The following is a 26,434-nucleotide window of genomic DNA, read 5'->3' as shown; positions in this document are numbered from 1 at the left end:
AGCGGCCGGGGACACATTTGTCCACATTAGTCTGGCAGAGCTCTTGGGTCCTGGGCAGCTTTAAGGATCACCCAGTCTCCCTGTATCCACAAGCGGTGAAAGATCACTCGCTTTCCATACATGATGGATTTAATATTCCTCTGTGGCCCCGTGAAAATCATCCAGAGATTTAATATTTGAATACATGACGATGAAGGAAAAGTGGATCAGATGATTTATAGAAGAGATGATCGAGTATCTTCTGTTTGAGACACGTGACCCGTTCTGTGTTTACGTGTTCGGCCCACTACAGCTCATGACTTTAACACACCATCTCTACACGGGTTTGATTGATACGATCTGTGAGCGGTTCATCATTACAACAACGCAGCACAGAGAGGATACAGATGGTTCATATCGTGGATTTGTTTATCAATCATGCAGATAAATTTGCAGAGATGCTGCTAAGTTTTCAACGATTTGAAATCTGGGGAACTGAACCCAATCACATGTTTGGTTCTTGTGGTGTTTGATGTTGGTACTGGACGGTATGATCATTAGGGATGCACCGATCCAATCCTGATATCGGTTAGATTGGACTCAAAAAGCTAGATCGGATATCCGTGCAAAGGGCCGATATATAGTGCCGATCCATATGGCTGATCTGTTCATCTCAGTTCTATGCGTTTCTGTGTTTACAACAGCCATGTGCGTCTCCTACGTCATCAGCACCGGCCGGTCTGTGCATTTTTGCCTGGTGAAGCATGATGGAGGATAACTACAGAGGCTCTGCAGTTTAGGTGCATGTCACGCTTCTTTTGCTAACAACTCCACCAGAAACTTACAACATGTGCAGCTGTAACGTTTCAACGGATCAGCTAGTATCGGTATCAGCAGATACCAAAGCCCAGGTATCGATATCGGTATCAGGACCTAAAAAGTGGGATCGATGCATCCCTAATGATCATTATCAATCATATTCAGGTGTTCAAAATATGATCTGAAAACTGGATGTCACCTCATTTTCACGTGATAAAGACCTTTTGTGAGAATGATATAAGAACAGAAGGAACCTGGTCTAAGAGGTAGGGCTAGGCGATAATTATCATGATACAATTTTTCTCAATGTAAATATGACAAATGTTCGATAAAATTTGACATATTTAAACCTGTAATTACACCCCCCCAACCATTGGATAGAGAGGGGGCGCTAATGTGCACTGTTGGAAACAATATCACTCTGCCTGTGACCCTTAGTAACCTTAAAGAGGAGTGCGCAACTCAAAACAGTACTCAATAAATTGATACACAGTACACAATTTGATATATGTTTGTTTTAAATTTAGATCAAATTATGGAAATGATCTGGAAATAAATAAGAATTTATAATCTAAAACTTCACAAAAATCTCTTCTTACATTAAAGACCTGCTTCCTGTCAGCACCGTCAGAAATGATGGATTCAAGAGGTTTATCAGAAAACTAAATCCAGACACAAGCTAAAAAAACATCCTCAACTTTGACTCAGGAGCAAAAATAAGTCTTTAAATTTAAATGATGATTTGATATTTATTGTGATAATTATCGATAGACTGATAACATATTTTTCCAATATCGCCCACCTCTACTAAGAGGTCACTACAACAGACATGAATACATGCAAGCAACTCATGATGGATTCATAGAAACATCCCTGCATGTCCACAAGATCCTGTTCACGCACATGTATCATAAAACTCCACTGCACATGCATGGATGTTGAGTTTCTGAGGGGCTTGGAGTTAAAGTCAGAGAGCAGGACAATGAAATCTGGACTGGACTGTGAACAGGCAAACATCTTCTAGACACTTCAAATAAAACCTTCACTGACCTGGAGTCTGCTCCTTCCAGGATGCGCTCAGCCTGGTCACCGATCACTTCCTGGCGCAGGTAATACAGCATCCTCACCCTCAGCAGCACCCTGAAAATACAAAGTACAGTCAGCCACAACAGTTCTCCATTAGAAGTCTCTTTTTAAAGCCAGATTATTGCAACGGATGATAGTTTTCAGCATGAATTATTGAGAGGCACTCGTTAGGATAACAGATAAACACTCTTAAATGTCAGAGAGCGTCTGATGCCGGGATCAGTGTTTGAGCTCTCAGTGTGACGTCTTTAACCTGCAGCCCCAGACTCAACGACACAAGAGGGAGAGACAGAGGGTTTATATTCTGTTGATGGTTTCAGCTCAAAAGAAGAGTCTACTGTCGGGTTCATTTGTTCAAATCAGAATCTAACCAATGTTAAATCTTACCCGTTATATTAAAACTCTTAATAGGGATGCCTTTTGAATGTTAGTTCACTTATCAAAAACAAGAGTTAATGTGATTATCAGATTTTTAATGTATTAATTTCAACCTTTTAAACCGGTGCCTGCTTGTAATACCGTGTTCCCGCCAGACGGTGGCTACAGAGCGTCTTAACCGCATTAATTAAACAGAAGAAGAAGAATGATAACTGCATCAAATACATATACTTTATAAATAATGAGCAAAGTATTCGTGGCATCACCCATCTCTTTCTGAAGCCAATCGGCGGCGGCCATATTGGAAATTGGGGGACAGAGCCTTTGCAATCGCTGCCCCCACTCTCTGGAACTCTCTCCCTCCACATATCCACAACTCTGACTCTCTCCTCTCATTAAAAAAAACACCTCAAGACCTACCTGTTCAAAAAAGCATACAACACATGACCTCTCCCGCCCCCCGCCCCACCTCTGTCCCTGTTTTGTTTTATTTATACGTTTTATTTTTTAGTTTTACCTTATGTAAAGCAACTTTGAGTACTTAGAAAAGCGCTTTGGAAATTCTATTAATTATTATTAAATGCTGAACTCAACCTGACAGTGTAAGGTAAAGAGGCGGGGTTTAAGCCTCCTCGCCAACAGCTATGTGTTCCCACCTGTCAGTCAAGTCAGCTGTGCCTCGTGTGTTGGAAAACTCATAATCTTAATATCTTTGAAATTGCCATGTTAGAAAAAAAATGCACACATAAACATGTTTATTTCTGCTGTAAAGATAGTCTTCTTTGAATTGTTGTGTATGTGGTTTCTGGTACTTCTGCAGCCAGCCTCAAGTGGACACTCGATGAACTGCAGTTTTTAGCACTTCGGCACTGGACTCATATTTTAGACCGGAGATTGCCGCTTGATTAAATAGCAGAAGAAGAAGAAGACAGTTGCTGCCACACAGACAGACTGTTAATGGGACAGGCAGGTCCTGGGGAGAGTTTACTTTTACTGTCTACATCTGCATCACAGGGGAGCTCCATTATGAATAACCATCAAATAGATATGAGTGATTATGGAATAGTATTTTGGATTGAAATGCCCATCCCTAAGGTTCAAGTCCAGGCGGAAACACCACACCTAAATCTTTTCTAAATAAAGGAGCAGGACGGTTAAGCGGCGAGCCTCAGAGGTAATTTCTCACAGAAGCGTTGGCTTATAGTCCGTCAAACTCAACTAATTACACCGCCTCTCTTTCAGCATGTCTGTCTGACAGATGGACGGAGGAGCAGCATACGATCAGCAGAGGAAAGAAAGAGGAACAGAGGTGAGCGGTGAACGCACTACACTTAATGAACTGAAAATGAGCACTGAGTGTGTTTCAGTGGTAAATGTGTTAGCATGGGTCTATGTTGAGATATGAAATCAATGATTTAGATAAGTGCTTGATTTATTATGATCACTGAGAGAGAGAGGAGGCGTCAAATCCTCTGTTTTTACATCAGCCTGAATCACATTCAACAGTTTGTTCGGGTCGTTGCTTGAGGCCTGAAGTTAGAAGACTTCCACAGGTGACTTCTCTGCATCACTTCAGGTACATGATTAATTGAATCTGAATGAAAACACACCTCAGGACCCTTCAAAGAACAAAACCCTGGAACACATGAAGCTAAGTCCTGTTTTATAGATGTTCTATGTCTAGAATCTTTCTTTGTTGTAAAACTAACCACTTCAAGAACGAGCGCGAGACTTGATCTTCTGTCACTGAAACCTCTGCCGTGCGTGAGATCAGCCTCACAACCAGAACTGAGCACATATGAGTAGATTTGGAGAAGAAGTGATTGAAGGAGAGGAGGAGGGGGATGGAGGGAAATAAGTAAGAGGAGTAGAAGAGGAGAGAATAAAGGACGGAGCTCTGATGAATATGTAGGGACATAAAGTTTGGAGAGACAGTTGTGAGAGAGGGGGGAGGGGATAAAGACAGTCATTTGCAACTCATTCTGCAGTGTATGTGTTTGTGCTTCTATGGCACCACAAGTTACTGTGTGTGTGAGAGTGTGAGAGAGTGTGTGTGTTTGTTGTTGGCAGACAGTGTGTGCTCATCCATCAATGTGCCAGGCCTGATTAGCCACACAACGCTGTGCTCTAGCCTAGCAGATGGCACCACATAATCACCCCCAAGTGTGTGTGTGTGTGTGTGTGTGTGTGTGTGTGTGTGTGTGTGTGCACTTGTGTGAGTGTGTGCACTTGTGTGAGTGTGTGCACTTGTGTGTGTGTGTGCACTTGTGTGTGTGTGTGTGCACTTGTGTTTGTGTGTCTCTCACCCACTTCCAACAGGTCTGCCTGCCTAGCACCTGGGCTGGCATATAGCCACACACACACACACACAAAGCCATACACCCAAAGAGCCAGCCACAGCCATACACACGCATCTCACACACACACGTTCACGCACTTAAGCACGCCGGTCCCACTCACGCACGCTAAATAAACTTCCCTCCAATGAGTAAAAAACCTTGGATTAAATGTTGGAGAAGAGGAAATAAACCTTTCTGACGACAGAGGAGAGAGAAGTGACCACGGAGGAAACAAGTATGGCTGAGTGTGTGTGTGTGTGTGTGTGTGTGTGTATATGGGCCGTGTCTAAGGTCCCACTTTTCTATGATCTGATCCCAGCCTCTTAAGACAGACCAGGGTGATCACACTCTGTTGTTTGAGGTGAGTTAGTGTCAGGATGTTTCAGCCTTACTTGTTACAGTGATGTTTCAGGTGTCTCTTGTAGCTATCCTCTTGCAGTAAGTGGTCAGGGTTGCAGCTGGCGAGCCAATCAGCTCTCGGGCTCTGTGGAGGCGGGGCCATTGGCTTCCCCTTCTTGCCTTTCCTGCCCCGAGGGACCGGAGTGGAGAGACCTGCAGAAGAAGAAGAAGGGAGTGAGTTAAGTTGAGAAGTGCATCAAACATTTCCAGGTTGTTTTTGTCCACCATGCACAGATTGAATATCTTGCATGTTCACTTTCTTGCCTAACATGGTGAGAGTAATCAAAAAGTACAAGATGTTTTCTGTCTCTTCAGTAGTTTGCACGGGTTGGGATTCAGGCTGAGCATCATGAAATGTGTTTATTAACCACTCCAAGGTGGGATCAATGATCTGAAGATCTGTGCTTGTTTTTCACATTTCAATATATTGCCTTAATTTCTTGAATACAAAGAGAAATATAAGTTTCTGAAGAGGATTCTGTGTTTTAAAAAAGTATTGAATATATTGAATCACTACAAAACAATTAAGATGTGAGGGAACCCTCAGCTGTACAAACAAGTACAAAAGGTGTCTTTCACAGATGAGGAAACACTCCACTGTTTGACCCACAAAATCAAGCTAACCACAGACAGAAAGAGACTGTTTCCGTGTGATTATTCTAACTTCCCCACAGATTCAGTGTTGCAGTGTCGGTTGGATGTTTTGTTACCTGAGTGGTTAGTCAACGTCTTGGTGGTCCCGTCTGCAGTCGGAGTGATCAGGTCCCAGATGAAGCTCTTGATGTTCTCGTCACCCCGGTAATGCAGCAGACAGTAGGCCAGCAGGGCCCGGCAGATCGTTTCCACGTCGCTCTCCTTCAGCGGGCGCTTGAAGCGGCCGTGAGCGAGGATGTCACCCCACCTTCCCCAACTGAACGCAGGCAAGGAGAGGAAAAATACAGAATTAGACAAATTAAGAGATCTATTATATCAAACAATCTGATGAATCCATAAAAGTGGAATATCAAGACACTCTTAATTTGTAGCACAGTTTTCCTGCCTTGGATTGGGGGTTAGGACTTTATCAATAAGTACATAACAAGGAAGTGAAAACATGCAGACCACTAGCTTTGGAACAGAACAGAAAGCCGACGAACACATTTTCAAGTTTCAAGTCCATAAAACCGCTTACACTGAATCATTATGTTAAAGCTGCTGTTGGTAGTCGTGATGTAAACATCAGTTCTGAGAGAGATTTCGAATGTCAACACCCCTCCTCCCCTCTCTGCTGTCGTAACCCCGCCCACAAAAGATTGTTGTGCGTGTTCTATGAGGAAGTAGTGGTTTCCCAGCCAATCAGGGCGACGTAGTGGGGCCGCCACTCGACCAATCAGGACAGAGGGTAGGAGAGTAGCTCTGATTGGCCTGTGATAACGGGAACGAGGGGAATAATAACATCGCTTGATACAAAGGCATTGGAAAACAGAGGATTCACCATAATCTCAAGTTACTTCACTTACAGATGAGTAGCGATTGGTATTATGACCTTTTCTCCAAACCCAGCAGAAAAAAAGTAACCTTTATTACACCATTACTACCAACAGCAGCTTTAATTGTATAATGGTCTAACTCAGGGGTTCCCAAAGTGTGGGTTGGGACCCCCTGGGTGGTCGCGAGACACAAATGGGTGGTCGTGAGATGTCTTCCAGAATGTTTTTTTTTATAATTGATCTAAAAAAATAGTACATCTTAATTTGAAATAAAACCTTGAAAATAGAAAATGTGATTGATTTTTTTTCTGCCTTTCTTTTTGCCAGATGACTCCTAAAAGGCGGGCACACACTACAGGATAATAGGGGTGATTTTTGTCCCAATCTCTCCCTAACGGTCAAAGCCAGCAAAGGCCTGATTGTCTGATGTTTGCAAACGACATGGTGTCTGATTTTCCTGCGGTGTGGGGCGTGTTAAGAGTGATTCTGTCTGGTCGGAGACGCTCAGAAGGCCTCAGAAGGAGAGATTTTAAATAATAAACATGTTTAATATTCTGGACTAGAAATCCTGTAGTGTGTGTGGGATGCTCAGAGAGGAGCCGAGCACACACAGTGTGTAATGTCACGTGTACCGGAGCAAAAGCCAATCGAGACGCGAGCTGACTCAGCTGACTGACGGAAGAGGAAGTGAAGACAAACAAAAACATGGCGCCGGTGAAAACAAAAGTCTGATGGAAGACCAACTGGTTAATTTGTAGCAACAGCATGAATGTTAATATAATGTTTTGTCCAAAACCTAACACAACAGGAAGGACAAAGAGAAGATTTGGACCAAAAATGACTGAAAACGATCATCATTGCTTCTTCCTGTTCGTCCGCCATGTTTGTTTACACCAAAGTCTTGTTTTACTACTTGAGATTTGGACTCTGCTGAAGAATCGGTTAGATTATCACTATAAGATCAGAAGAGAGAGATCTTGTGCGATCTGTCTTTTGTTATCATCAAGTGTGTGGTCTCTAAATGTGTAAAGGTTTGAAGAATCCTGTAATGTGTGCCAGCCTTAAGTTTAGGGATAGTGAACATTTAATTATCAAAAGCATCAGAAGCAGCAGGTTAATTCATAACGGCACAGGAAACACAGACATGCTCATATAGGTAGGGTCATTGTCTGCAGACCAGCTAAATGAAGCCACATTAAATCACTTAGAGGGACAGTGGGGGTCGTGAGTCTGTCAACTATATTTTGGGGGTTGCAGTCTGAAAAGTTTGGGATCCCCTGCTCTAACTCTACAACAACTTACAAAGATTTTAGTATTGATTATATGACAGCCTTGAGCTCTAATTTAAAGCTCCTTATTCTCCTAAAGTCTTCTTCTTCTTCTTCTTGAGTCTCCTTGTTGTGAATGTTTTTACATGCGACTCTTTAAAGAGGAATCAGACAGTTGGTTTTTCAGTGGCTGTGACTCTCGTGGCTCTAATTAACCTCGCCCATTCAACAATGATTGCCAGGCTCTCATTACACAGTCTGCTGACTTAACCATTACTGTCAACCTAACTAGAGCCATCAAGTCCTCCCTTTGAGTCTGTGTGTGTGTGTATGTCCATGAATCACACCCTAACTCCCCCCCTCCTCTAAACGCCATGCAGCGAGGAACCCAGACTGAATCAGACTCATTTGGACTAGACTGCATCAGACTGTTTCCCGGTCTTCACTTCAGCATGTGATCCACTTTCCCGGTCTGACTTCAGACGGGGTGAAGCGGTGGATGAGGGAAGAGTGTGAGCGCGCTGAATGATCAGAAAAGACAACAGAGCGCTGAGCAGACAGGACGGGCTCAGGCAGACAGTTTGTGTCCTACAGCCTCGGGCCACGAGACGAGACTGTGAGGGGTTTTATTTTCTACTTCTAGGGGTCGAAGTTAGAGTCGCTGTGTCCACTTTGATAGTCGTTATAGATGTCATGTTCATGGGGCTGCTCGAAAATTGAATAAAACTTCAATTATTTTTTTGACGAAATTGAAATGTTATACACTCTAGAGCAGGGGTGTCAAACTCATTTCAGATCAGGGGCCACATACAGACCAATTTGATCTCAAGTAGGCCAGACCAGTAAAATCATAACATAATAACCTATAGAGAAGGACAACTCTAAATGTTTCCCTTTGTTTTAGTGCAAAAAAGTGAAAGCACATTCTGAAGATGTTCACATTTAATGAACTATCTTTCTACAAAAACAGCTGCTGTATTTTTTGTCATGATGAGTCTCATAGTGGGGCAGAATATGATATTCTTTAAACCCTGAAACCCGCTGCAAACACACCAAACACACAGGTTTCCCAGTCACGTGCCACAGAGTGTAATTTTAACAGCAAAAGAACAGATAGATTATAATAATGAAGAAGGTCAAGTTGATTATTTTGCACCCCTCAGCTCCAGCATGAACAGTGTGCTTGCTGGACAGTGTTGTCTGCAGGGGTGTAGTGCTAGTGCAAGTAGTGATGGAGCACACCTATGACGTACACACATGTATGGTAAGCATACGCACGATATGTGGCTCCTTTTGAAAAAAGGTGGATCCACTAGGGCTGGGCGATATGGCCTTGGAATAAAAGCAGTATAACTTTCAGCTAGATGTCTAGCTTGAAACAAAGCTACAGTACAACTTAAAGAGACTGAATTTTCCATCTAATGAAAGTAGTAATCAATCAATCAGTAGTAAACTACTTCAAAAAAGTAAAAATAAAAGTACCTCCTCTGGAAAAAAAATGTGTTTTTCTAGAATAAACCTCCTTGAAAACTAAATTCTTTATGCTACTGCTGAAAAAAGATTAATTCCCCATTGGGATAGATGTAGTGCAAATATATCTTGCAGTGGAGGAGGTTACAGAGAAAATCTAGATTTTCTTTTTTTTAAATTGCCTGAAACCAAAAACTTAAATTAAAATCAATTAAATTGATTTATCGTACAGCCCTAGGATCCACCGCTCCTGCTGTTACAACTTCACATATACATGAACTTTAGTGTTGATTGGATCTTGAGGAGCTCTAAAAAGTTTTAATTAAACCGGATTATGCAAACTGCAAATACTCCCCCAGAGCGCCGTTCAGGAGCGCTCCATCAGCACTGTGACTGTAACCGACCCCCAGAGGACAAATTTAAAATAGTAGTTACTTTTATTTAAAAAGTTTAATTTTTTGGCCTTTTTGCCTTTATTTTTATAGAACAGCTGAAGAGAGACAGGAAATGTGGGGAGTACAGAGAGGGGGAAGACATGCAGGAAATGGTCGACCAGCCGGGGAATCGAACCGGCGACCTCTGCGACGAGGACTGTAGCCTCTGCACGTTGGGTGATTAGACCGCTAGGCCACCAGCGCCCCCTATATAGTAGTTACTTTTATTGAAAAATTGCAGTTAATGTCTTCTCTGTCTTTTTTTCACTTTGGGAAGTCGTCCACAGGCCGGATTGGAACCTCTGGTGGGCCGGTTTTGGCACACGGGCCACATGTTTGAGACTTTATATAAAACACGTCTTTCTGTTCTGTGTCCCTCCTTTTTTATCCTTCTCTCCCCCCTCTTCCTTCTATCTATCTTTAATGTCTTAGTGTTTATTTAACCTTTATTTATTTACTCATTTATTTATTTTGGTTTGTGTTTTTAATTGTCCATTGTATCTCTATTTATTATTTGTTTATAACTGGTATCTTTTGTACAAGCCCTGCATGGTCTTGCTCTGAGCTATATAGCAGACCTTTAAATGCCCGGTACATTGAGATCCTCGGGCAGAGGTTTACTGTTCATTCCAAACACTAAAATGAAAACAAAAGGGGACAGAGCGTTTGCAGTGAGGGGGTCTGACACTCTGGAACCATCTGCACGAGGAGATCAGGTCTGCTGAGTCAGTGAGATCTTTTAAATCCCTTCTTAAAACATACTTTCATCACAGAGCCTTCCCGGATTTTATCTGAATTTAATTTGAGTTTATTTTATTTTATTTTAACCGTTTTTATTTTATTCCTTTAGAGTTCTTTTACGCACCGCCTCCTTCCACCACATCACACCCATCCTACAACAGCTCCACTGGCTCCCCATCACACACCGGATCAACTACAAAATACTTCTCCTCACCTTCAAATCCAAACACAACCTCGCCCCTCCATATCTCTCTGACCTCCTCCATACTGCCACACCCGTCCGCACCCTCAGATCTTCCTCATCCATCCACCTCACTGTCCCCCCTGCTCGCCTTGTCACCATGGGGAGCAGAGCCTTCAGCCGCTCTGCTCCCCAGCTCTGGAACTCTCTCCCACCTGACCTCCGCAACACTGACTCACTCCCACATTTTAAATCCAAACTCAAAACCCATCTGTTTAAACTGGCTTACTCCATCTGACCACAACTCCTCTGTCCATTCACTTCAAACTTTTTTTAATTGTGTTTTATTTACTGTTTGTTATTTAAACTCTGTTTGTTTTTAATGTTGTAAGGTGACCTTGAGTGCCAAGAAAGGCGCCTATAAATAAAATGCATTATTATTCTTTTAGGTGAATTTTATGTCTTTTAGAATATGTTTATTTCTTTATCTTGACTTGTGTGATTTTATGATCTGCCTGTTTTATTTTGCTGCTCATGTGAAGCACTTTGTAACCTGGTTTTGAAAGGTGCTCTACAAATACAATTATTATTATTGTTATTATTATTATTTAGCTAAGGATTGTTGTTGTTGTTTTTTTCTTATGCAAGTAATGTGAGGTTTGGGTGGGAGGGGCTTGGGGTTATGGTCATGAAAAGGCCAGTAAAGTTGTTATATTTAAGTACTGCCATTAATGCACACACTCTTTGTATCTCCTTTTTTTAAGCTGTCAATGCTTCTATGCACTGTAATTACAAAATCAATAACAATTGTGAAAGAAAGAAGCTGGAACACATTTTAAGATAGAAGCTGGGGGGGGGGGGGGCATTTGGACATGCCTTCCCCAGACCTATCCAGATCTAACAGATCCTGAATATTGAACTGACCCGTAAACCAGCAGGTTCTTCTCCACCCTGAAGCACTCAGATCGAGGGTAGCCCTGGGCTTTGTCTTGGGGTCTCCGTGTTTTGGATAAAGGTTTGCTCGGCTCGTCCTCGTCGCTCTCCAGCTCGGAGAACTCCAGCATCTCGTCCTCTTTGACGCTGCTGTAGTGCCGCGTCTGCTTCCTCACCCTCGGCGTGTCGATCACGAGCGTGTTCTGCAGAAAGAGTTACATGACATACATGAGAGAGGTTCACTGTGACAGTATGAACACGTCTCTGCTTCACTCTTATTTGCTAAATATTTGTACAGGCTTGAGTTGTCTGTCTTTCATGAATCGACAAAACAGCAAACTCAGTCCAGACTCCTAATAGACCTGATGTTTGATTTAAAGGGATATTTTGTCTTTGTTTGATTCCAAACTCAAGAGAAAATTGCAGCCCAGCTCAAACATGTTACTGCTTCAATTAAGTTGTCTAATAAATCCCATTTTTGTTCATTTAGTTTGATATTTCCCCTTAGCAGTCCTATTAATATGCACAAACAGGACAGTCGTTAGGTTCTTCAATTATCACAAAGTGCTGCAATCATTTCCCTTTTAACATGACACAATAGGATCTCCCAGGGGAGCAGCTGGTGTTCATGCTGCTGGAGCGGGGATTACATGTTAGAGACGAGGGCCCTCCACGAGAGGATCGGCAAGAGAGCGGCAAGAAGAAGAAAATCAGCAAGGCAAATTTTACAAATCTTAAAACAGTGAACAGAAACGGGAAAAAGGGACGGAGACTCAGAGTACGAACACACACGGAAGAAGAGTGCCGAGTGTGTGTAAGCATGTGGATGAGTGTGTGTGTGTGCGTGCATGTGTGTGTGTGTGTGTGTGTGTGTGTGAATGAGAGCACTAGCCTAAGTGATATCTCTGTACCCTCCAGGCATCTGTGCTCTGTTAAGTGGAGCTAAGCAGCTTACTCTCTCTCGCTCAAACACACACACAAGAGCACAGAAACACGGGTAATTAAAGGAGGAGAGGAGATTCCCAACTGTCAATTTTAATCTCTCTCTCTCTCTCTGTCTCTCTCTCTGTCTGTATAGCACGCTTTCTCTCTCTCTCTCCTCTCCCCCCCTGATCTTCCAGTGTCTCTGTCAGTCTGTCTCATTTTCCCGCTCCTAACTCCTGATGATAGTCCTGACTTATTACTCAAACCGGCCCCCTGGTGTCCCCTCGTGGACGGCCTCATGAAAAGGAGACGATGTGTATGTTTAGAATATAAGCTCAGTGTGATTGTAGGTAACTTTGTTTACAGTGTGTGGTCATGTTTGTGCGTTTATTGCCGTGTGATTTTGCTGTACCGGTCGCCAGCGTACACTCAACTGGAAATAGTTCACACTAGGGTTGTCAGGATTAACCGGTTTCACTATTAACCGTGCTTAAAAGTGTCACGGGTAATTTAATCGTGAAGGCTCCACTACACAGAGTTTTTCTAATGTCTCTGTCAAAAAGGGGCCGGTACATTCGTCCACCCATTTCCGTGCCGCCCCAGATCCCGTCAGATGGTGTTTTCATTTTTAACTGCAACATCAAAACGACTTGTTTGTGGTGTTTTATTAAAGGTGACATATCATGCAAAATTGACTTTTTAATGGTTCTCTACCTGAAATATGTTTCCCTGGCATGTCTACAAACCCCCCGAGAATGAAACCTGCACACATGTGTGCTAACAAGGAGCTTAGGAGGGAGGCATGCTAGTTGTAGGCTGTCTTAATAAACACAAAGGTCGGTTTTACTCCCCACGTCTGCAGATTTGAAGATCTAGTGGATGATTTTTATTTATCATGGATAAGTGCTAGCGCTAGTTAGCATAGCCACATAGCTACATGTTGGTAGATGTGTACCAAGACACACGTCGACATACTGACAAATAAAACAACAAGAAACACTAAATCTGTGACCAATGGTTCAGAAAGGTCCTGCTGCAGGCGCCTCTCCGTCAGGATCAGATTCTGGATCAGATTCAGAGGGTTGAAGTAACGCGGGTCTGTGAGCAGCCGTGTATATTCAGCCAACATGTAAACATTAGATCAACGTGCTGGAGAGCCGAGGGCACATCCACTCCCTGAGGGGGCGTGGTCAGAGAGAAAACAGAGTGTTCTGAGGAGGACTGAAGAAGAGGGTTTTTCAGGCAGACCAAAATCTGATTTCAAAGTGTTTTTATGAGCTTAAACTTTAAAGACATGTTTTGGGGACCTCTTAGACCAATATATGTTGATGAAAAAGGTGTGATATGTCACCTTTAAAATCAGTCCAGTGCAACAGAAAAGGCACCGCCAAAACGGCATAGGAAGAAAAAGGGACAAAATAAACATTCGGCGGGGGGCGTCTCTCTTATTCTCTAAAAAAATAAAACAACGCATAATAATCTGGATAATCAGGATTATTTCTCTCACAATAATCGTACCACCAAAATCTCTAATCGTTGCATCCCTGATTCACACCCTGGTCACCTCCCGTCTAGACCAGTGGTTCCCAAAGTGTGGGTCGGGACCCCCTGGGGGGTCGCGAGACACTAATTTGGAGTCTCAAGATGTCTTCCAGAAATGTTTTTCTTTTTTAAATGATCTAAAGTTGCCTATTTTACTCATTATTCTAATAAATATTGACAAAAATAGTTAAATTTCAAATAAAATCTTGCAGAATTAAAAATGTTTCATTAGTTTTCTGTCTTTCTTTGTTGCCTGATGACTCCTGAGGTTAAGATAAGTTAACAATGAATGAATAGAAGCATCAGTAGCAGCACGTTAATTCACAGCACCAGAGGAAATACAGCCAGGTGTGCATGTTGGTGCTTCATTTTCTGCAGACCAGCTAAATGAAGTATGAAATGACATTTAACCACTCCGAGGGGGGTAGTGAGTCTTTGAGACCTATAATTTTGGGGTCACGAGCTGAGAAGTTTGGGAGCCCCTGGCCTAGACTTCTGCAACTCCCTTCTTTTTTGGTTTACCAAACAAATCAGTCCATAAACTTCAATTGGTTCAAAATCCCTCTGCTCACATCCTCACCAGAACCCCCTCCAGCAGCCACATCACACCTGTCCTGCAGCAACTCCACCGGCTTCCCATCAAACACTGCATCATCTTTAAGATTCAGTTCCTCACTTTCAAGGCCGTCAACAACCGAACTCCTCAGGACCTCATTGAGCTCCTCCATAACAAAATTACCCACCCTACCGTAGTCTCAGGTCCTCCTCTTCCACCCAACTCACCCCCCCACCTGCTCGCTTGACCACCATGGAGCCGCTCGGCCCCCCCTCTGGAAATCTCTCCCCCAGGATTTACAAAATTCCACCTCTCCCCCCCACCTTCAAATCCTGCCTCAAAACTCACCTTTTCCTCCAAGCCTACTCTCTTTAATTTGCCTGTATGGGACTGGAATGACTTCACCTTCATTCTTCTAGTATTGCATTGTTATTCTGATGTATTTATGTATTTATTCACTGTTGGTGTGTTGTAAGGTGACCTTAAGTGTCTAGAAAGGAGCCTATAAATAAAATGGATTGTTATTATTATTATTAGTAGTAGTAGTACCCGTCCGTTAATGGAGTCCAGGTCCAGCTCAGCCTTCTTGGCCCATTTCTGCCAGAAGTCTGGATCCTCCAAAGAAATGTCAGTCCGGTTTCCGGTCGCAACGAAGCTGGCCTGTGGATGAGGACATGTGAGATTAAACTCCAAGTATAAATACTGTGACTGACACTGTACGGGGATTAAAGACGGTTTGTACCTTAGCAAAGGTGGAGCCCTTGCCCTCAGACTCGATGGTGATGGTGTGGGTTCGTCTCTGCAGGATTTGGTCGATGTCTTCCTCACAGAATTTGGAGCCCTCATCTTCCTCGTCCATTAGAGCTCCGTATGCTCCCTTTCTGAGGAGGTCTTCGATTTCTTTCTTTGACAGCTGCTGGACCTGGAGGAGGAAGAGGAGGAGGAAAACACTTCAGCCATATGATACATGTTTCACCTCTGAGGTATATCCTTTGAGTCTGGGGTTGGTGGTGTGTGACAGGAAGTCATGGATGTGGATATTGAGTGTGAGTGTGTGTGTGAGACGCATCATACCCCACTGTTGGCGTTCTCTCGTCCGCTCATGCTCTGGAGGACGGCTTTGTCGAGACCCAGCTTCAGACTGGCCTTGTCAAACATCTCCCTCTCGTAGCTGTTCCTCGTGATCAGACGGTAGATCTTGACCGCCTTGGACTGACCGATACGATGACATCTGGCCTGAGCCTGGAAGAGGACACACGTGGGACTTTGAGGAACCTTCTACAGTGATCTTTGTAACACTTTTCTATCCAGTAGATGGAGGATTATTCAACTGGAGATGTGTTCAGTGAACTAAAGCTTAGTGTGGGCTGGCGAGGTCGTTAAACTCAAGTCCTGACATGCTACCCTGAAGGTGTTGTGGATCAGCGGGACACTCTTCAGTACAGAGGTCTACTGTAGTTCATCACATGCAGAGTTTTAAAAAGGCACACTTCACTTCTTAGATCTGTTTCTGATTCAGTCATATTTTGGGATAGGACAGTGGATAGAGCAGGAAACCAGGAGACAGGGAACGGGGAATGACACATGGAAAGGGGCCGCAGGTTGGAATCGAACTCAGGCCAAGAGCTTGAGGACTGAAGCCTCTGTATATGGGGTGTGCAACCCCTTCTGATGTCCTGACTTCTTGTCTGAGACTCACTGATTTCAAAACCATTGTCTCCTTTGAAAACACACACAGCGGTCACATCACTGGTTTGTACCTGTAAGTCGTTCTGAGGGTTCCAGTCAGAGTCAAAGATGATGCATGTGTCGGCTGCAGTCAGGTTAATGCCGAGTCCTCCAGCTCTCGTACACAGAAGGAAGACGAACCGGTCCGAGTCCGGTCTGGAGAACCTGTCGATAGCTGCCTGTCGCAGGTTTCCACGAACCCTGCCGTCGATACGTTCATAAGGATATCTGGAAACAGGACAGAGGAGGGAGTGAGTTTCTGCAGCATCGTGATGCAGCAATCCGTCTGTGGTCACATCAAGTCAAGGAGGAATAAAACTTGCATTTGGATCAGATTTATAATCACAGATCAGCCAACACTGCTGCAAAGTGCAGGGAGCATGTTTGATTTTAACATTTCTCTTGAGATAACTGAAGTTCTGTCAGATTTCCAGTTCTTAAAGTTTCACTGCTTGTTCCTCATTCTCACCGTCTCTGGATGAGGTAGTCCTCCAGGATATCCAGACAGCGGACCATCTGACTGAACACCAGGACCCTGTGTCCGCCCGCCTTCAGTTTGGGCAGCAGCTTGTCGATGAGGACCAGCTTGCCGGCAGCCTGGATCATGGCTTGGAGAGCCATATCAGGTAAGTCCGTCCTGCCACCGTGGGAGTCTCTGAACTCCTCGGCGATCTTCTCTTCGGCTCCTAGAAAAGGGAGAAATTAAGGACTCAGTGAGAAACGACGACAGGATTCTCTTCTTATGAGGTTTGTTCTTTTTTTTACGGTCATGAGGAAGGTGGTGTGTGTGTGTGTGTGTGTGTGTACCGTTAATGAGGTAGGGGTGGTTGCAGCATTTTCTGAGCTCCATCATTGTGTTGAGGAGGTTAGGGACGCCTCCTCCTCCTCCGCTGCCTCCTCCGCCGCCGCCTCCTCCTCCAGCGCCTCCTTTTGACAGGAAGGTGAAGTTCTTCTCGAGGATGGCCCGGTAGTATTTCTTTTGGATGTTCGTCAGCTCCACCTGAACAATCACAGGAGGAGTTAACTTCTCCTGAATACTCTCATGGTTCATAAAAGCACATAAGAGGAGGATGAGACTTCTGCCCTACCTCAATGATGGTCTCCTCCTTCGGGGCCAGGTTCTTCTCCACGTCCTCTTTCAGTCTTCGGAGCATCATAGGCTTCAGGATGGCCTGCAGTTTCTGAACCTGATGCAGACAGACACAACATTCACAGTTAGCTCAAGAGGACCTGACAGACCTGCTGGAAAACTGATGATAGAACCACCCCCCTCTGTACCTGTTCTTCAGTCTTCAGGTCTCCAAATTCAGTCATAAATGTCAGTTCGGACGGGAATCGCTCCGGCTCCAGGAAGTTGAGCAAGCTGAAGAGCTCTTCAACCGTGTTCTGGAGGGGAGTTCCTGTCAACAGAACTTTGTGCTCCTGGAGGAGAAGAGGGAGACAGATACTCAGAGTTAGAGATGATCCAGGAGGTTTAAAGCTTCACTTCAATCAATCAATCAATCAATCTTTATTTATACAGTGCCAAATCACAACAAATGTTATCTGAAGACTCTAGACCGTACTCTATGTTCTATTATTAACAAAGACCCAACATCAAGACAGGATCAGATCCAGTCCCATCTTACAGACAGGTCAGTCAAATAAGGATGGCACAGTTTGTGGAATTGATTGCAGGGAGTAAAATGAATAGCGACTCTGAATGATGTGGACTTGACATGAGCTTGATGAAATGTCCTTCTTCTGACCTCCAAGCTCTTAAAGGTCAGACACCATCACTGCTCATTGTACCTCAGATCTCTAAAAGTAGTATGGGAGGTAGAGCCTTCAGTGAATGAGTTATAATCTAAATTAAATTTATATTCCTTAATCCAGAGAGGAAAAAACATCTTCCTCTCTTTCTGCAGGTAATTTCATCCCAAAGTCATGATCTGACTGTCGTTATACGTACTTCTGCAACAGCTAAAACAGTTAGGATGCTTTGTGGTGACAGATTGGCCAGGTGAGAGGTGATGCCCTTCCCCTATTGGCTGACTGCAGTAACCAAATATCTATCAGACTTGTCAGGTTCAGGTTGAGTAGCACAAATTTTGATCAGAGATGTAAAAGGATGATCCTACTACCACTGAGCAGGTCATTCTTTGTAGGCCAGACCTAAATTAGGAGGTGGAGTTTGAGTCAGGATGCGGCGGGGTCAGGCTAGTCCCTTGAAACTGCCTGTTGGGGTGGTTAAGGTGGATGGCGTTTTCTTGGAAACTTCTGATAAGCCTTCCCTTATTCAGGCGGTTCAGTCCTCTGGCTCATTAGCTAACGTTTCTATGTTGTGATAATGTAGCCTCCTGTTTAATGTTGACAGGTGGAGCTCACATCCTATGACAGTGGGTGAGTGGGCTGACAATTTCATGAGCTAAGCACAAAATTCTGAATGATCAATCTTTATTTATAAAGCACCAAATCACAACAAACGTTATCCTCAGACTCTTTCCAAACAGAGCAGGTCTAGACCGTACTCTATGTTCTAGACAGGATAAGATCCAGTCCCATCTGACAGACAGGACTCAGTCTGATCTTAATCCACCATGAGCAGAGCACTTTGCAGCATTTAGCAACTTAGAGTTTCAACGACACCTTTAAAAAAACCACTAAAGTACAGCTAGACAAATCCCCAGACTGTACTGAACGCCTCTTAACACCTTTAACTCACTTAGTACTACTTCTAAGACTTGATAACAGCCTCCTCCTGGATTCTGTGTTTCCTCTCGCCGTAGCCAGCACTCACCATGTCCATCATCTTCAGTCCTTCCAGTAGTTTGCAGTTTCGGTTTTTGAGGCGGTGGGCCTCGTCTATCACCACACAGCGCCACGGCACGCTGCGCAGCTCGGGACAGTCCGTCAAAATCATCTCAAAAGTCGTGATCACGGCGTGGAACCGATACACTCCCTTTATATTCTTACCCTGAGGACAGAGAGGAGACAGAGATTTAAAAATTAGGAAATTTAATTTTCACCATGTGTGTTTTTCTACCTGTGGATTAGACAAATATAGAGGTCGTGCATGAAGCTTGACAGTAAGCAGTATTTAATAAATGTTTATGGAACATATCTGCAGCACTTTGAGTCTCTTCTGTATGAAGGTGAAGCACCAAGCGTAGCAGGAACGAACGCAGCGTCTGTATGACCTTAAGGATTATCTTAGCCTAGATTAGGGACAAGAGGCCAGCAAGAACTCCACTTCTGCAGCTTATTTTCTTGGAGGCTCACTGTGGCCGGGGTTATGCTGAGAGATGTTAGAAGCATTGTACAACCAGAGCTTACAGCTCGAGGACTGTAAAGAGCTTACACAGCAGAGGAGCACTGTCCATCCCCAGCTGGCTAAAGAATTCCCCTGGCTGAGGATGCGTTCGTATCTGCTGACTATCTCACACGGCATCATATCTGCTGACTGTCTCACACAGCAGCATCTCATTTCTTCTTCTACCCGCCGTACGACCGCCGTCCTCCACACACAGACGATGAGCTGCCGGTGTGAACACGCCACACTTCTGTTAGTCCACTTTTAATGTACAATCTTGTTTGAAAAATGAGGCTGCAGAGTGACTTATTACATTCTGAGGATGATAGATGGGAGGCATGCTGAGAACAGTAATAACAGCTTTGTGAATGTTATTATTGCCTTATTACCCGGCTCTCTGACGTGGAATCACTGGGACCATTTAAAAAAAAACTGTAAACATAAATCATTTAAAATCAATACAATTATATTTTTGGCTGTTTTCAGTCACTACACCGCAGGTTTTGTCCACATTATTTGCAGGTATATTATCTGTCATATAGTTTCCTTCCAAGTGTCACTGATTAATCCTCCTGATCTAGGTCGCCTTTCTTTGAGAGACATATTTATATTTAATGCATAATATACTGTATTATAATTATCTTTGCCATATTATATCATGTTATATTACATTATTACTGTAACTACAACTCATGGTCATATTACATACCCATATTTATTTTTATTTATTGCTTAAAGCTAGGGTTGGCAGTCTCAGAAAACTAGCATGAATTTGAATATAGCATTTCTTCATGACTCAGTCTAACCCCTCCCCTCCTCCCTCAGAGCTCCTCCAAAACGACGCCATATGATGGTGACTGATTCAAAACCGGTCCTCACCAAAACATTATCATAGTGAAAGTTAAAAACACAAACAAACATGGCTGCTGTTAGTACTCACAACTGTCATTCTAGCATTATCCAGTTGTACTGGTGACACGATATCAGGAGAAAAGTTATAACACATGTAATACTGTAACAGCTCTACTGTTCGTTAAACATGTTCAGTGTAGATGTTCTTAATTCCTACAGTGTTGACAGTCAGTGAAGGCATCAGGAGAGGTGTAGAGTGTGTGAGTGGGAGAGAGGAGAGACAAGAGAAGTTCTTCATTCATTCAAACATTGATTGTTGCTTTGTTGGTTGGCGTGGTAACGGTCGACAGGGACCGGTTATTAAAACTCAACGTGTTCATGAATCGGCTCGTCATCACTACAGCATCCGGACGGACGCTACAGTACATCTACATTTTCTGTAGGACTTACTAAATGTCATTCATTCTTCTGCTTGTCAGAGTCCCCATGGTGAGAGCTTTTTAGACTCTGATCCGGACTACAGTCCTGAGCAAAGCACCTCATCGGGTCAGAGGGGACAGGCCCGAGGTCGAGCGAGAGGGGCAGTCAGTAGAGTCAGGGGAAGCAGAGGCAGGAGACGGGGACTCAGAGTGCACGCCGGGGAAATGTACGTGCAGGAGGCGGGCAGAACGGCAGGACGGGATTTGATTGGTTTAAAATTTTGGCACCCAAAAAAGGCTGATTGGTTGGTGTTTTCCCAGGTTTACTCCGGCTGTAGATAGCAGCTTTTCTTCACTCTTTTTTAAGAACACATTATGTATTGATTACCATCAGGACATAAAGATCATTCTAACCAGTATAACAAAAAGTGTATCTAAATCTGATTACCAACCCCAGCTTTAATTTGTCATTACCAACCATAATCACTCCATGTCAACTTATCTAAATCCCACTGTTACATTGTGTATATCTAAATTGTATTCTAGCTTTATTTATCTATTTTTATTTTTACTTATTTTACTTATTGAAACTTCTTCTTGATTGTACTTATGTCTGGGTTGCTGTAACAACTGAATTCCCCCCCCTGGGGATCAATAAAGTAATATCTTATCTATCTATTTCAGTTTAGGGACCTGTGCAGGTAATTGATAATAATGTTACACTAATAAATCATTAAAACTGTATATGAATGTTTGATTACTTTCTTAATGCCACTAATGAAGCAATGATTCATAAATCAATGCATTGTAGTAAGACTATTGAAGTCTCATTTAAAAAGGTCGCCTCATATCACCCTGCAATTATTTATTGTCTTTGTAAAGGGATCACGTCCAATAATGAACATAAATATTCCCATTTGAAGCATTGTACAAAAACAATCTTGCATTTGCAATTATTGTTTGTATGCAAGAAAAACTGTCTTTAAGTGCAACCTGCAGGTTTGAGACCCCGTGAATCAACATGATTTTTAAAGTTTACATTGAATTAATTTATGAATGAATACACTTTTGTAGCTTCTGGAGTCATTTGTTTCATTTTACTTCCATGTCAAGAACTGACAAGATTTGACGCAGCTTAATGGAGTGATGCCAACGTTAATAAATAAGGATCTAAATGCCTGTTTCGTCAATAAAGAGGAAGAAAAGGTTTATTCTTCTGCATACCACAGCCCTCAAGCTTGAACACACCAGCCTGTTAGATGGCTAGTATCATAACAGAGGAGACGAGCAGATATAACAGGGATCTGTCATCCTCATGCTCTCCTGTTGTCCCCAGTGTGACGATATGTTGAGATGTTGATGTGAGAAAAGTCGATTTTCAGAGCACTTTGTCCTCTAACTTTTTGTCCTCATGTCTTATAAAACATAGAAAACCAATTATTAACAATCTCAAACTATTTTCAGACAAACTTATGACTGGTTGTTGTAAAAAATGAAACCTGCATGTTGCACTTTAAAGCTTATTCACACCTTCATATGCACAGACTAGCACCTGTGTCTCATCTTTGTTACCTGTGCATCTCTGTAGTACATCTCATACGCCTGGATGGTCTTCCTGCTGGCCTGGCTGCCATGGTAGACCACCGCGTTGAGCTCGGTCCAGGTCCTGAACTCTCTCTCCCAGTTCGGGATGGTGGAGAGCGGGGCGATGACGAGGAACGGCCCCTGAATGCCCTTCAGGAAAATCTCATAGAGGAATGTAATAGACTGGATGGTCTTTCCCAGACCCATCTCATCAGCCAGAATACAGTTACGTCTGTGGAGGAGAGAAGACACCGGGGTCAGAGTTTACAAACAGGTAAAGATCTCCAGGACTACTCCTCCTGTGGCCCTGATGTAGAAGTCCATGACTTCAGTAAGGGGATCAACTTAATGACTCAAGACTTATTTCACTTTTAATGATCTGATGCTGCCTTTTCAAAGCGGGAGGCAGGCTGTGTTCCACTTTGGTGGTCCAGAGAAGAAATGAGAGGAATGCAGAAAATGCAAGGAAATTTATATCTCGGTCACACTTGACTTCACTCCTTTACTTCCATCATGTCTCAGAAAATCTCACAAGTTTCCCTCGTTACAAAAGCCCAATTAATAAACATGTTCATGGATTCAAAGATAAATAGAGGTATGATATAAATCAATGTAATGTCACTACTGAATGAAGAAGTGTGTAAATACAGGACTGAAGCTCCACATGTGTCAGAGGATGTCAGAGGAAGTCAGGAAGGAGTGAACGGTGACTTACGAGTTGTACCAGTTGAAGGTTAGCCAGTTGAGCCCCTCGAGCTGGTACTCCCTGAGTGCGTTGCCATTCCTGTAATCCCTGGAGCCCTCCAACTGTTTCCAGTCATCCGTAAGAGGCCGATCCTAAACAGACACGATACCATTGGAAATTATTCAGAGGTTTTTATATGATTTTTGGAGGGGGGGAGAGAGAGGGGAATGACACGGGGCAAAGGGCTGAAGATCAGAATCAAACCAGGGCTACTGATGCTGAACCTGCACCAGAGGGTCTGGACCTCTTGAAACAGTCTGGATATGTGAAAGTGGGATTAATAACTGTGCAACACTAAAGAGCTGATTGGTATTTTTAAACAGTGTTCCCTACTTGAGGTAGAAAAGTGTCTTAATGTCTGGCTTTTAACTTTGAGTAATTTCATTTCAGCTCTGGTCTGCATCATTACCATTATAACCATTATTTAAGTATATCTTTTTATTTTAATGTTTTTCCATCTAATTGTATTGTGTTGTTTTGATTTACTGATATTTATCTGAATTTATTTCATTGACTCCATTGTAATAATTTTTTTTTTCTGCTATTTATCAGTTTTTGTATTAACTTAATTGTAATGACTTCAATTTATGTTAGTTTATTTTTATTCTTTTTTTTTTTAGATGTGATTCTGATTTTATTTCATTGTTTTAATTGAAATGATTTGAATTATTTTTTCTGATATTGATCTGATTTTAACCCTCAAAGACCGAGATGGCTGCCGGCGGCCCCAAATAGCTCTTCTTCTTAAATGTTTAATAACTTTTGAACCTCTGATCCTATCAACAAGCTTTAAAAACTCAGTTACAGCGGACATTCTCAGCTTTCCATCGATACCACATTCGTCTCATTTGCATATTCAGTGGCTGCGTGGTGACCGTGATGACGCCATCAAATTTAGCAGCATTGATTCGTCAGGGAAACCAGACCTTTTTTAACACACATCTACAGGGTCAGTAAATGAAACATAAGAATACACCTGCTTTTTCCACTAAAAACGCCTTAGAAAATACTATAATAAATGGCTGTAACTTGCTCAGTAAAGGTTTGATAGTGACAAAAATGTATTTGGAAGTGTAAAACACCTAAGTACAACTTTCTAACAAAACAAAACAAAACTTCCTGATGTTCTGTCTGAGTTCACAGTAAAAAATGACCTAAATTTCCAGACGATTTTTTAAAAACTTAAGTATTTTCATCCATTATCAGACCAAACTAAAGTAAAACTGGTACTTTAAATGCAGCACAGTGAAAGATAAGGTTCTCCTGAATAAAATGATGTATGGCACTTGATGCTGAGTGCTTCAATAGGTTAGAAAAACAAGATAAATACGGGAGAGTCTGGTACCCCCAAAAATGGTACCAGGTCTTTAAGGGTTAATGTAATGATTTTATTTTATGTTATATTCTTATTCTACTTTTCTGGTATTTATTCTAATTTATGTTATTTTTATTATAATTATGTTTTATTTTTCTCATACTTATCTGATTTCATTTATTAATTTTTTGTAATGGTTTTATTTAATGTTATTATAATTGTATTATATTTGTATGGTATTTATCTTAATTTATGTTATTAATTTTAATTTAATAATGTTTTATTTTTCTGATATTTATCTGATTGAATTGTAATAATTTTGTTTTATATTTGTATTCTATTTTTCTGGTATTTATTCAAATTTATGTTATTAATTAATTAATTAATTATGTTGTTTTATTTTTCTGATTTTATTTATAGAGTTTATTGTGATGATTTTATTTTATGTTACTTTTTGTATTACATTTTTTGGGGTATTTATTATAATTTATGTTATTATTTTTAATATATGAATGTTTTATTTTTCTGATATTTATCTGATTTCATGTACTGATTTTATTATAATGATTTTATTTTATTTCTAAGTATTTCCTTTTACTTTCCTCTATCTTGTTTTAGCTTTGTCTCATTTGACCTCTTCCTGTTGTTTTCTGTCTCTATTATTTCATGAAGCACCTTTAGCTGCATGCTTGAATGTCTGAAAGGTGAAATATAAATTAAAGTGAGTTAGAGTGAGTGAACGTGATCGTCAAGATAAAACTGAAGGCTGTAGTTAAAGGAGTGACGGAGGGAGAGACCTCAGCCAGTCAGCTCCTTCTCTTCCACATTAAACACACTGTTAGTGGTTTTGCCTGTCCACAAGAGTGTGTGTGTGTGTGTGCGTGTGTGCACTATGTGTGTGTGTGTGTGTAAGACCACAGGACCATGGCCCTGTAGAGAGCAGTAAACAGCAGCTGTAAATCTGAAGGAGGAGGAGCAGGCATCGAGCTAACACACACAAACATGTACATGCTAACGCCTCCTGGGAGGATGCAGGGACACAGATTGAACCTGTGACCGTTCACTGACACACACACACACACACACACACACACACAGATACTCACCACTCTCTTAGTGTTGGGTGTGCGTGCTGCAATGCGTTCATATTCCTCTATCTTAGACTGGTCAATGTCGGCTCTCAGTTCCCAGGTTGAGTCCTCGTAAGGCAGACTGCACCATTTCACCAAGTATAAGGTCACCATCTGTGGACACACACACACACACACACACACACACGCACACATGCACACAACATGAGAGACTTTAGTGAGTGTGTGTGGAGAAAGGGAGAGGCTCAAACCATAAAGGATGACAGGAAGAGATCAAAGCACCTCTCCGTTTTCATCTGTGCTCTCTGAAATATCCAGCACGCGGTCCACCTCCACATAGTCTGGGTTAAAAGGCTCATCATCCATCTGGAGGGAGAGAGAGAGAGCAAGCTGTGTTTTACTACTAGAGGTAGGAAAATTACTCCACAATGTGAGGGCTCGACGCCAGATGATTTTAAATTAACAGTTTAAATCCAAGAAGACGCCTTTAAGAAAAGTGTCACTGCTAAGGTTTGTAATCTGTGTATTCGTCTCCCCATTAAGAGCCTAGAGCTTCTCAACCTTCTTGTAAGTAAACTTTAAAACACAGTGACATTTATTTTCTGCTTACCTCAGTTATGAAACTGTTCAGTTGTTGCTTGGCCCTAAACCTCTTGATCTTCTGATGTATTCTCTTGTCCTTTTCCAGCTCTTCAAGTTCTGCCCAGCGACAGTGGAGGTATGAACTGAGACACAAAAAACACAAAGTGAATAAAAGCACTCGTTCTTTTTCTGCAGCTGGTTTAAATGCATTAATCAGGGTGTGCATGTTTTAATGAGTAGAAAGGTCAAACTACAGGCCATCACAGGAAACAGGAAACAGTGCATCAAGGTGTGAGGTGTAAGCATGA

The 26,434-nt window shown here is 42.4% G+C and overlaps 1 protein-coding gene across 3 annotated transcripts in view; it reads right to left on the bottom strand.

The window, feature by feature from the left end:
* The window catches only part of chd7 (chromodomain helicase DNA binding protein 7), a 111,010-nt gene that overhangs the window by 19,257 nt on the left and 65,319 nt on the right, over window positions 1–26,434 (bottom strand). For all 3 annotated transcript variants that reach the window (XM_034703819.1, XM_034703820.1, XM_034703818.1), the window contains 18 exons: window positions 26,155–26,269; window positions 25,827–25,910; window positions 25,560–25,697; window positions 23,109–23,230; window positions 22,382–22,625; window positions 19,026–19,202; window positions 17,525–17,668; window positions 17,335–17,433; window positions 17,054–17,246; window positions 16,716–16,932; window positions 16,279–16,474; window positions 15,593–15,760; window positions 15,261–15,440; window positions 15,068–15,178; window positions 11,488–11,699; window positions 5,711–5,910; window positions 4,994–5,153; window positions 1,849–1,938 (listed from right to left, as the gene is read on the bottom strand). In XM_034703819.1, coding sequence (XP_034559710.1) covers window positions 1,849–1,938; window positions 4,994–5,153; window positions 5,711–5,910; window positions 11,488–11,699; window positions 15,068–15,178; window positions 15,261–15,440; window positions 15,593–15,760; window positions 16,279–16,474; window positions 16,716–16,932; window positions 17,054–17,246; window positions 17,335–17,433; window positions 17,525–17,668; window positions 19,026–19,202; window positions 22,382–22,625; window positions 23,109–23,230; window positions 25,560–25,697; window positions 25,827–25,910; window positions 26,155–26,269 — 2,850 coding nt within the window. The remainder of the gene's footprint in view (window positions 1–1,848; window positions 1,939–4,993; window positions 5,154–5,710; window positions 5,911–11,487; window positions 11,700–15,067; window positions 15,179–15,260; window positions 15,441–15,592; window positions 15,761–16,278; window positions 16,475–16,715; window positions 16,933–17,053; window positions 17,247–17,334; window positions 17,434–17,524; window positions 17,669–19,025; window positions 19,203–22,381; window positions 22,626–23,108; window positions 23,231–25,559; window positions 25,698–25,826; window positions 25,911–26,154; window positions 26,270–26,434) is intronic.

The sequence above is a fragment of the Notolabrus celidotus genome, chromosome 15 (assembly GCF_009762535.1).
Source record: "Notolabrus celidotus isolate fNotCel1 chromosome 15, fNotCel1.pri, whole genome shotgun sequence".
In the NCBI taxonomy this organism is placed as follows: domain Eukaryota; kingdom Metazoa; phylum Chordata; class Actinopteri; order Labriformes; family Labridae; genus Notolabrus; species Notolabrus celidotus.
Note: the sequence above shows the minus strand (reverse complement) of the source record. Positions and strands in the feature narration are given on the sequence as shown.